At 35.0% G+C, this 13086-nt stretch overlaps 1 protein-coding gene across 1 annotated transcript in view; it reads left to right on the top strand.

Annotated features, from left to right (window-relative positions):
• Positions 1 to 13086, top strand: part of LOC126161888 (anoctamin-4-like) — a 312156-nt gene that overhangs the window by 169754 nt on the left and 129316 nt on the right. The window contains exons 9-10 of the mRNA XM_049918028.1: positions 1481 to 1588; positions 12622 to 12827. Coding sequence (XP_049773985.1) covers positions 1481 to 1588; positions 12622 to 12827 — 314 coding nt within the window. The remainder of the gene's footprint in view (positions 1 to 1480; positions 1589 to 12621; positions 12828 to 13086) is intronic.

The raw sequence follows: 13086 nt of genomic DNA, 5'->3' as shown, positions 1-13086 counted from the left end.
GTGGAACAATTGAATGTGATGCAGGAAGCCATTTCTCTTTGGTTGAAAGCCGTGGGAAAGGTGCAAAAAGTGGGAAAATAGATTCCACATGAACTGAACGAAAGACAGCAAGCAGATCGAAAGACCATTTGTGAAATGCTGCTCATAAGATACAAAAGAAAGTCGTTTCTCCATTAAATAGTGACAGGTGATGGAAAATGGATGTTTTTAAGAATCCTAAGCACCATAAATTATGGGTGAATCCAGGCAAATCATCAACATCCACTGTGAGATCAAATCACTTTGGAAAGAAGACAATGTTCTGTGTTTGGTGGAATCAGAAGGGTGTCATATTTATGAGCTGCTGAAACCTGGTGCAATCATTAACACTGATCACTAACAACAGCAAGTGATTGATTTAAATTGAGGATTATGTGAAAAATGACCAGAATATGGAAAAAAGCAACACAAAGTCATATTGCATCATGATAACGCCAATTACCCACAGAAAAACAGCTCAGGGAAACGACCGAGGCATTCATTTGTGAAATACTAGGGTTTTTGGCGTATTTTACAGCCTTTGCTCTGTCCAATTATCATCTATTTGCATCACTGTGGCATGCTCTTGCTGAACAACACTTCAATTCATATGAAAATGTGCAAAAATGGCCCACTGACTGGTTCGCTTCAACTTGTTTTTTGGACGCGGCATTCACAGCGTGCGGGAGAGGTGAGAGAAACGTATAAATAACAGTGGAGATGATTTTGAATAAAATACTATTTGTCAGTTCCAAACAACAGATGTGTAATTATTGCAACCAAATTCCAGTTTCATACTTCTACACTTGATACTATTACAAGCTATTTGGACATGTAGTGGTATACAATTTATGATTTACCAATGAGAAAACCAAAAGATTTTGGAGTATGAATTGTTGGAACATCTAACCTATTTACCAGATTGGGATTCTCTGACTTCTGCTCATCCCCACATGCAAAGGAAATTGTGTGTGTATATATTTTGAGGCAAAAAAAATGCTATGGCAGTAGTAAATTGGTATTGAGCATACCTATCAGAATCGCAGTTCCTACTCATTGGAATGATGGGGATGACCTACACTGATCTAAAAGGAAACTAAATTAAGAAATAAGAACTTTTTTTTTACCTAAAAAGAAGTTTTCAATACAAAGCTGAGAAATTTTCACCTTGTTCTTTTGCATGCAAAATTTTATTCCTTGCCATAATAATTTTGCAGTAAAAGCTACATCTTAGATGCAAAGCCTTATTACACAGTGTCAAAGTGGCATTTTTATCTATTTCAACTGGAAATGCTTTCGGATAATGACACAGTTATAATATTTACATGTGAATTAATTCATTAGCTGCAACATTTCAGATATATTGTTGTTTACATCACATTTATTTTGTATGTTTTTTTTTTAAATTCATATTCTGATAACATGCTAAAAAAGAAAGATACAAACTGAAATCACTTTACAGTGCGGCATCCGCAGACTCCTCAACAATAAAACATATTTGGCAGCATTTCCTTTACATGAAGGGAAATACGCTCATGATGCATCCAGTGGATATATTTTTGATAGGAGGGTAAGCTCTACAATAATTGAAGAATTTTCAAGCTCAGACTGTTTTATTCACTTCTTATAGTATTATTTGGCTAAACACCCTTGCATGAAAATATTTATACTTTGCTTTAACTCGTATGTTAAACTAATAATAACATCCTTTACTCTAATACAAAAATAATTTTCTGCCAACTGTGAATTTATCTGAGGGCTCCTTATCTGAAAGTCGTGAAAGATGTAAGTTTGGGTTATCATTCACACAGCCATATGAACAAACTGACTTACCACTCTATTGCTGAGTATTTCCTCTTTCTTTTTGAATATCAGATCTTATACCTGGCCCCTAATGACTAATATGTGTAACACTAAAGACCTTATACAGTAATGTTGTATGTAATTGAATGCATGCTTTCTGAATATGGCTGCTTACCATATGAATATGTAATGCAGATATACACTATCAGTTCAAAAGTGTCCAAATACCTACTACCGAACATTAATATGGGCTGTGTCCACCTTCACCTTCATGATGCCTTGATCTCCACAGGGGACACTTTCAATGAAGTGTTTATGTCTGTGGAGGAATGGCAGCCCATTCTTCCTCAAGAGCCAAAATCAAGAGGATAGTGAAGTTAGACACTGGGGGATGAAGTGAAGTCGACATTCTAACTCAACTCAAATCAGGACTGGGCAGGCCAGTCCATTTCAGGAACTGCCCAAAAACCATTGCCTCAACAGCTTTATGACAGGGTACATTGTCATGCTGATAGAAACAATCACCATCTTCAACTGTTCCTTACTGTAAAATGTGATCTTATCCTTTCACATTTAGTGCTAAACAGAAAACTGTAGACCAGTATCACTATTATCTTCATTTTCAAAGGTAACTGAAATGGTCTTGAAAGATAGTAAGAATGTATTTATCTTCAATACTGTGCAACACATCTCTTCTACTGCAAGTTCTGTGTGTTTTTTAAAATGCATACTTTAAGAGCTATGGGCATTTGGGGCCTGTGTTTACTACACATTTTTTTCTTGTTTTGGTCCATACTACCACCCCAGGACATCGCCTACCTTACAATCTTAGCAACAACAGAACCGGTGCATGTATTCCACTGTCAGAGGAATCACAACAATAACTGCTTATAACTTTCGACTCTGACGTTTCCAGACCAGAGTCCCTTACCTCAAAATTATACATCTACCATTGTCCATCAGCCCTGAAAGTTTATAACATCATCACATAAACACCTTGTATAATAAATGACCCTAATTATTTAAAGAAACATCTGAAATGGGCAGCTTAAAAAAAGTGGATCTCCCAAAAAAAAGTTATTATGATTATGAAAATGAAATGTAGCAAAGGTCAGTTAACACCAATGTGCAAAATTAATATGCTTGACAACTATTTTCAGTTAAATGGGAAGCTGAATATTACTATAGGTAGTAAATTACATCATTCATTTTTAATCCATTTATTTCTTTAGCCAGTTATTAATATTGTTTATTGTGTTATTCATTACGTATACTTGTCACTTATGTATATATCTAATTATATTTACTTGTTATGTGTATATACTTGATGAAACCTATATCATATACATTATCAGTGATTGATAAATAAATATAGATATGAATAATAATCTGAAAACATTACAGGTGAAGAAAGAATAAGTTATTCCTGTAGTCATGGTACATAAACATATGAAATGTGCACAGCTAAGTGATCCTTCTTCATCCTTTCTCTCCTCTAGACGGTAGAGTAGGTATCATTTGAAAGTTAATTTTCCTAACAAAGTCTTGTGTGTATCCCCAGTAAATGAATGGTAGCTTCATATTCAGTAAAATGCAGATAAATCAGCTGATGCATGAGCTGTTAATTTATCATAAGTGGAAACAAGGTAAAACTAGGTCCATCAAAACTGAAGAAGAAGTGAATGTGAAAAATATAAAGCAAGGATACAAAATATGAAAAGAAGGAAGGTAACCTTCCCTTTACCTTTAAGGACTAAATTTTGTTTGTGAAACTTGTTCTTACTTCCCAGATTTGATACAAATTATGATGTACATAGATTATAAAATATGTTATCCGCATCCCATAAAGAGGTTCACACTGACTTTCTACTATGATAAACAGAAAGCAGCACTTTGCTGTTGGAATTACAGAGTAATCATGATCTTATCCTTACCATGGCAATAACAATTACGCCAGCAAACTCATTTTACTCTTTGCTCACATGGATCAAAGTGGCATAGCATTTTGTACACTAGACTCAAAGAAGTAGAGTTTAAGTCACTATCAGGCTATCAAGCTTTTGGTTTTGTATGATTTCCCTAACTTTTGTTTCTGTCTCAAATGATCTAAATCATTTTTAAACCATCATCTTCCTTCCTCCTTTTTTTCCTCACTGTCCAATAACACAGGGATAGAATATATAGTAGTTCAAAGAATACTCCCTCTAGACACAATTCAGTGAACTAAAAAAACACAAAAACTAGGTCCTCATCTTTTTAAGTTACTATTGAAGCAGTCTACTATATCTACATAGCTACTCTGCAGATCACACCTTAGTGCCTGGCAGAGGGTTCATCAAACCACTTTCACAATAATTCTCTGTTATGCCACTCCCAAACAGCATGCAGAAAAAACGAACAGCTATATCTTTCCATGTGAGCTCTGATTTCCTTTATTTTATTATGATGATTATTTCTCTCTGTGTAGGCTGGCAACAAAAAAATTCTTTCAGATTCAGAGAAGAAAACTGGTGATTGAAATTTCATGAGAAGATCCCACCACAATAAAAAACTTCTTTGTTTCAATTATGTCCACCCCAAATCCTGTATTGTGTTCATGACACTCTCTCCCTCCTATTTCTCAGTAGTACAACATATGCTGCCATTGTTGGAACTTTCTCGATGTACTCCATTAATCCTATCTGTTGAGGATCCGACACCACCCAGAAATACTCCAAAAGAGGACAGACAAGCATAGTTCATGTGGTCTCTCTAGTAGATGTGTTGCCCTTTCTAACGGTTCTGTCAATAAAGTGCAGTCCTTGGTTTGCCTTCCCCACAACATTTTGTATGTGTTCTTTCCAATTTAAGTTGTGTGTCATTGTAATTCCTAGGTATTTAGTTGAATTCAGATTTGATTGATTTATCAAGTAGCTGAAGTTTAACTGATTGAGCATTCCTATGGAAAACATTGCACTTTTCATTATTTAGGGTCAATTGACAATTTTTGCACCATACAAATATCATATCTAAATTGTTTTTCAGTTGATTTTGATCTTCTGATGACTTTACTAGAAGCTAATGACAGCAGCATCTGCAAACAAATTAAATCAGCTGTTTATATTGTCTCCTACATTGTTTATATAGATAAGGAAGACCAGAGGGCTTATAACACTACCTTTTGGAGTGCCAGAAATCACTTCTATTTTAATCTATAAATTACTATGAGCTGTTACCTCCAGAACTGGAAATCACGAATCCACTTGTGTGTCTGAGATGATATTCCATAAGCATGCAATTTGATTACAAGCTACTTGTGAGGTGAGATGTCAAAAGCCTTCTGTAAATCTAAAAATATGGAATGAACTTGAAATCATTTGTTGATAGCACTCAACACTTTGTGTGAGTTAAGAGCTAGTTGTATTTCAAAAGAACAATGTTTTCTAAATCCACATTGATTATATGTCAGTAAACCATTGTCTTCAACATATTTCAAAATATAACACTATCTACAAGGAATTCATCATTTTATTCGGCATGTATTTAAATATGCTCATCATCCCTTGAAATATGCATTTATTTCCAACCACAAAGCAAATATTCAACCATTCATCTACACAGTGACTTATGCTAGACACCCTAGATAACCACAACATCTATTTCCTGTAGTCTCAGCTGAAAATCAAAATATGTGGAAACTATTTTATATGAGTTGGGCTACATTTTATGAAATATTTCATTAATTATTATAATCTTTCTTATCAGCAACTTCATATAAGTCAGTTCTTCACACATTTAGCTTCTGCCCGGATTTCTCCTGAGCCATAAAGCAAGTCCAGGGTTGCAATGTATATTGCCTCAGCCTGATCTATAACTATAAATGCGTTTAACACATTTAAAACTACATAATTTGCAGCCAAAACTCCACTTCAGTCCACCATGAGAAGTGGAGCAGTATTCTTTGAGAATGCCAGTCATTCATGCTAACGGAACATTATAATGTCAATCAGACAACTATCAACTGAAAAACTGTAAACAGATACCTCCACGTAATATGTACATGAACCCCAGCAGGTCAATTATCTGCATATATTACTATATGTCACCAAAAGCTCCTTCTGAACCAATGACATAACAATGCTCATAAACCATCTTCTACATGACACATCATTTTATAACACAGTGTGAAACATATGTTTTGTTCAGCTTATTCCATTGTCGCTTATGCCTGCCTTCAAATTACACATATATATCATATGTACATGAACCCCAGCAGGTCAATTATCTGCATATATTACTATATGTCACCAAAAGCTCCTTCTGAACCAATGACATAACAAAGCTCATAAACCATCTTCTACATGACACATCATTTTATAACACAGTGTGAAACATATGTTTTGTTCAGCTTATTCCATTGTCGCTTATGCCTGCCTTCAAATTACACATATATATCATATGTGTTATTGTGATGAAGGAAAATCCTGAATATACTAAAGTTAGTGAGTACAAAGATATACAACCATTCAGGTTAAAGTGCTAAGTATCATCATGATCATGACATAATATGTCTTAGGTTCTCTGTATGACTTTCAAATCAATTAGTTCCACTCTTAAATAGTTTTATCACAAATCCTTTGATCATAAAATTCTCCTCAGTGATTGAAGAAAATACACATTGTATCCATCTACAATATGAGGTGTGGCAATAAAATAATGGAACTCTTGCTGAGAAACATTTTATTTTAAAAACGTACATATTTAGTTATTGTCACCCTCAATATACTCCCCTCCTTTATCCGAAAACACTCCATGTGAGTTTTCCATTCATGGAAACAGTGCTAGAAGTAGTCCTCTGTGAGCTCATTGATGGCACATGCTACATTTTCTTTCACTGCTTCGGCATACTGAAATCTTATTCTTCTTAATGTAGATTTGACATTGGGGAATAGATAAAAGTCACATGGTGCTAGGTCAAGTGAATAAGGTGGGTAGTCTGACAGTGGGATGCTGTACATCACTAAAAACCTCTTAACAGACAATGTGGTATGAGTTGGTGCATTACTTGTTCCACAATTTGGCTTTATCATTGCTTTGAATCATGATTTGCTAATGTGAGCTTTTCTTGCTCTTTGTGAAGTTGGCCCTTCCAGTAAATGGACTGGCACTTAATTTTCTGAATTATAAATGAAGAAACAAGATTTGTCTCATGTCATCACTCTTTCCAAGAACTTATGATCATTTTCAGTAGTATTCAAATTGTCAGTACAAACATTTTCATAAGATTCTTTTTGTTGAATCGTAAGAATTTTTGTCACCAGTTTTACACACACTTCTCTAATGCTAAACTGGTTGTTTAAAATTTGTCTTATGCATTCTTTGTCAATTCCTACAGCTTCAGCAGAAGCTCAGAAAATTACAAGCAACAGTAGATGAGAAAATTTTGCTTTCTGTCTATTATAGTTATATTCACTATCATTTGACGTATGGGACAATCTTGTGGGAAAATAATTGCTACTCAAAATGCTTATTTACAGCCCAGAAAAAAGCTGTCAGACTGATATGTAAAGTACCACCTAGGACTCACTGTAGAGAATTATTTATTAAACTTAGTATTATGACCTTGCCATGTATATACATATTTCAATGCCTCTTGTACATTAAAAAGAACTTGTCTAGTTTTCATCTGAATTCTGGTGTACATAGTTATGACACACGACACTGTAATGATGTAAGAAAAGACTACTGCTCATATACCAAAACTCTAAACAGCTTCAAGCACACATCTGTAAAGCTATTTAATAAACTAACAGAGTCAGTTAAGAGTCTGGAGCTGAAAAAATTTAAGATATTTGTAAGAACTTTATTAATTCAGAATTGTTTTTATACAATGGAAGATTTCTGTGAGCATAATTTCTAACATAGATTAATTATTTGTGTATTTATTGTCATTGTTGTTTGTACATTTATTGATGTTGCTTATACAAGCTTTACATCCCTGTAAACATTTTGCTTTTGGGCAATAAAAATCAATCAGTCAATTAAATACTCAACCAAGGTGAGATCGATTCAAATTACCTACCTTTCTTTTTATATTTTCATCCTTTTTTATGTTGAAGGGCATCTCGTGCATGTGCATTATCAGTGTCATCTCAGCCAACTTAGAAACACTTGAACCACTCAAAAACTCTTGTATGTGATAAACAGTCTTCATCACATATTTATTTTAGTGAAAGACAGCTTTCAGTAGCAGTTTTTCCAAGTTTCATGTGCTCTATTATTACACTTACAATTTTTTTGGCAAACAGCTCTCACACAAATGAAGGCCATACCTACACTGATTTGTCTACAGACAGCAGAGGTGCCATATTAGACTGAGAAGGTTTCATGCTTCACAGTTATTGGTCATTCATCTTTGGTACGTGCATACTTACTCTGTGATAATGTCAGTCCCATTATTTTATAGCCATACACCTTATGAGCACGAAATCTTGTCCATCAAATTAATAACCTGTATCACATACCTGTATTTGCATCAGAATTAGGCCAGTAACAGCTTGAACTGTTGTCCTTTCCATGCTTCATTCATAAATGGAATGGTAGAAAACCTTAATATATGCTACACTGAAAATACTTTCTCCCTCTTAATTTATAGTGATCTGGAAAGTATAGGAAGAGGGGCAGTCTATAAAATAATATATGAGCTATCTAGGTATGTTATGTATAATTCTACATGTTTGTGACTACTTACTTATTTCATCCAGAACAAGATTTTCACTCTTCAGTGGAGTGTGTGCTGGTATGAAACTTCCTCGCAGATTAAAACTGTGTGCCAGACCGAGTCTTGAACTCGAGACCTTTGCCTTTCATGGACAAGTGCTCTACCATCTGAGCTACCCAAGCATGGCTCATGCCCCATCCTCACAGCTTCACTTCTGCCAGTACCTCATCTCCTACCTTCCTCCTCTGAGTTCGATTCTCGGTCCGGCACACAGGTTTAATTGGTCAGGAAGTTACTTATTTCATGTCAGGTTATTTTAAAGTAGTCATTTAAGCATTATGATCAGACTACCAGTTCATTATATTCAGGCTTTTCCTATTCTACAACATGTAGGTTTGACAGTGGCACTCCAATGTTGCATTGCTATGAGGAGGAGTATTATTCTAGAATGAATCTTTCACTTTATGTTAGAGTGTTCACTGGTTTCAAATTTGCTTGCAGATTAATACTGCACATGTAATATCTTGCACTCCACTGCTGGATGGAAATTTTCTTCCAGTCAGTCAATAATAAAAATAGGAAAGGTTCAGTTTTGAGTTTTAACGTGCTGCAAAGTTTCAGAAGCAAGATATATTGCCAGTGAGTGTTACTTCTTTCATCTCTGTAGGCTTTTGTTTTATATTGTAGTTGACAATAAACTAAGAACCTTTTTCTCCAAACAGTATGGTAATTTAATTAAATATCCATTTCAGTTGTAGCTAATGTATCTTTTTATTGCATAACTAGTTTTGGAGGGTTTATAGCTCCATAATCACCATCACCAAATGAATTGATGTCATGGGTGTATGGTGGATGGACTTGGCAATCACAAAGGATCGAACACAGCAATAATGTTCTCCTTAGCACATATTGGGCAAACAATATGAGTTGTAATATACTTTCTAGGAGTATGTAGTGGCTGTATAATTGTTAACTGCAACACCTCACAAAAATTGACTTGTCATATATCAAACTTAATGTTGTGTCTGAATCTTGGAGAGTGCCTAAACAGCACCAAAATGTGCTACAAGTCAGTGTAAATGTAATATTTAATAACTGAATGGTGATACTTGGAAAAAGAGAATATTTGAGTGTTATAGAAGACAAAGCCATCTTCAGTCTGAAGGTTAGCTTGAACTATCCAATTTTTGTTTCTAGACAAGGCCCTGTGGGCTGTTGTAAGACTTAACCTGCCTCCAACTTATCCAGCCTGTTACACAAGAACCTACAGTTTATTGGAGACTGCCAATCATTATGCAACATGGTGTTATTTGCATGAATGGGTCATTGCCATGATAATTAAAAGAAAAACACTAGGACTAACAAAATATTGGACAGTCAGCATTTGGATTTGGTGACTGACATTGACTTTGCCAACAAGCCATACTTCCTATGCCATCATATAAGAAAAGTAGACACATTCAATATACATCACACTTTCAATGTTCTAACAAAAATTATCAATTTTGAAAGTGTAGGTAATTGTATAGATATAAAATCTCACTGTGCTGTGACAAGAGAACACACATGTAAAAGGTATTACAGTTTTGCAATTTTTTGGAGCTACTGGCTCCTTCTGCTGGTAGAAGGGTTAAAGGGAAAAGAGGATAGGTGAAGGAAAAGGACTGGTGAGGTTTAGGAAAAGGGGTACAGTTCAGAAAAGTTGTCCAGAACCCTGGGTCAGGGGAGACTTACCCATCCAGTAGCATGCAGCGTTCTGAAGAACTGATCTGTTTTCATTTTATATCCCTTACATGCCTAAGAAAAGCTGCTCACATTAGTAAGATATGAAGGTCCATACATGCACATGGTCTGCAGCACATTTTTATGCAGCTTGGGAAATGTTTCCTTCAGCATGTGGCATTGCTGCAGCAGTCTGTGGCAGAATCTTCATTCTGCTCACTTATGTTGCCAGAGACATTTCAGATCAAATGAACTACAGCTCCCTTTTCCAATTCACCGATCACTCACTCCTTAGAAGGATGTGGCTCTTTGAATCAATTCATGAGCAGATCACCCATCTCTAAAATACACTACAACTGAGCTGCTGGAACTGAAATTCATATTTACGTGCAAGTCTAAAAATGCATAGGGGTTGTATGCCTATAACAAATTTAATTATTTTCTGATTTTCCTCCACTAAAACATACCCACTTTTATTGCTGAAGAAGTGTTCCCCTTTTTACAGTAGATTTTCCTCCCTCCCTTTACAATCTCACCTTCACAGTTCCTCACATCTGTGACCAGTACATTACATGTAAAATGCAGTTTCCTAGTTTGAAGAGAAATTTTGCAACATACGTAGCCTCTCTCACTTAATGAGTTTATTCTGAAAATTTATAGTTGCTGTTCATCATTCTTTTTGTGTTTGTACAGTGTAGACATGCAACAGAAACACATTTCCAGGTAAACAGGTGCATAAAACATTTCCCTGCCGATTGTTGGATCCAGATCATATATGACTCACATTTTGTGATTATAGCTAATATATTCAGTCCATCTGACTTACAGTAGTTTTACTTTTGTTACATTGATATGATTCTGATCAGACATGTATCAATATACAGGGTGTACTATAAGTCAGTTGTCAAAAATGCATTTTGTGCAATGATATTAAATAAATGAAAATACAAATGTATTATCAACACGGAAATAAGAGTCAATGAACCAACAAAAGATGTTTGAAGTGATTTCCATGCTATCCTCAGCAAACATTGTGTCCTTTCAATGCTGATTCACAAATTTTCTCGCAAATCTTTCAGGATTGTAGATTTTCAGATTCTGATTGAATTAATTCCTTTAAATGCTCAACATCATAGATCCTGATGGAATAAACCTCATTTTTTAACGTACCTCTGACTAAAAAGTCCATTGGTGCAATATCTAGGGTCATGGAAACCATTCAACAGTAACCAGTCTGCCAATCCATACATTAAAGTTTTCATTTACAAAGTCTCTCTCTATAATCCCATAAAGCAGGGGTGCCCCATCTTGTTGCCATATCAACTTTTCCTTAATTGACTTTGTATGTTCAAAAAGTGGACTATTTTCCAGTCCTAAAAATGCTTCTTGAAGCATATGTAAGTAATTTACAGAATTGATAATACCATTTTAAAAAAAAGACATGATTAGCCCAATGCTGAAAATCCTTGCTCATGCAATTTTGCCAGAAGAGTTTAACTCTGCCCCCATTGTGAAATCTCAGTAGAAACAGTTGTGTCTGTTCACTCTTCCACTCATCTTAAGAGTCACTTTGTTGCCTCAAAGAATACTTTTGTTGAACTTGGGGTTGGTTTCTTGTCAGACTGTACAGCTTTCAGAATTCAATTTACCTGTCTGGATCGTCTACAATTAGGCCTATATGTTAAGAATTTAAGCTTTTTTAGAATCCTTTGTTGGCCTTTTTCTGCTATTCCATGCTCCTTGGACACTTTTCTGTGAGATTTAGTCTGTGGTTGTACAAAAATTGCTCAACAACATTAAGATTTTCTTCTGTAGTAACAGAGTTCTGCATGCCTGAATGAGGGAGCTCCACTACTTACACAGTCTCTTTAAATCTTAAATAATTTTTGAATAACTTATTGAGATGAAGGCTGAATATTTGGAAAATATTCCATGAACAAATCACAAACAGCATTGTTGTTATGGTCATGTTTCCACCATGTTTCAAAAAAACCTCACTGTTCTGTAGTTAACTTATTATTCATTGTTTTTAAAAGAACAACAAAGAATAAAACTCAAAGTGCTAATGTCAAATGACTTACAGGTATGATGCACTAATCAAGTTCACAACTGAGTGCCACTATGCTAGGCAGAACAAACTGTAAGGATTGCTAGTACAACTGACTTCTGGCCCCCTCCATATTTCCACAAGTGATATTAAAGTTAGTTTCATTTATGTTGCATTACTGATTTTGGATGGGCATATCCTTCCTCATAATATTTGTTGTATAAATCCATTATCACAGCATGCTATCATTTCTCTTTTTGGTGTGATACTTTTAACTAAAACCATAGTCTTGTTTATGGGATGTCAAATGTTATTCTTGTATCACCTACAGTTGCTGTATCTTGAGTGGGCATCTCTGTCATGTTGGTATAAGAAGCAACCCTTTTGGCTCATCAAGAAATATTTTGGTGACAAAATAGGCCTGTACTTTGCTTGGTTGGATTTCTACACCAAGATGCTTATTCCTGCTGCTATAGTAGGTCTGCTTTGTTTTCTTTATGGTGCAGCAACACTATACTCTAATGATAATGTACCAAGGTAAGGAACCATAATGCAGTTATGTTCATTATTTTCTGAAAATATGTAAGACTGAATAATGTGTTTCATCAGATCAAAGGAAAAATGAGAAACATGTAATTCTTAATAATTTTTATCTATATTTAAGAGTCCTTGTACAAAAATGTCAACAAATTTCTTTAAGGCAGCAAAATGTCTTGAGTACTCAGCCAATGCTCAGAGTGCTAAGTTACTGCCTTTGGTAATAAGAGTAGGTTTGAGAGGTTAATATGAAGAGAAT

Source organism: Schistocerca cancellata, chromosome 2 (assembly GCF_023864275.1).
Source record: "Schistocerca cancellata isolate TAMUIC-IGC-003103 chromosome 2, iqSchCanc2.1, whole genome shotgun sequence".
Taxonomy (NCBI): domain Eukaryota; kingdom Metazoa; phylum Arthropoda; class Insecta; order Orthoptera; family Acrididae; genus Schistocerca; species Schistocerca cancellata.
Note: the sequence above shows the minus strand (reverse complement) of the source record. Positions and strands in the feature narration are given on the sequence as shown.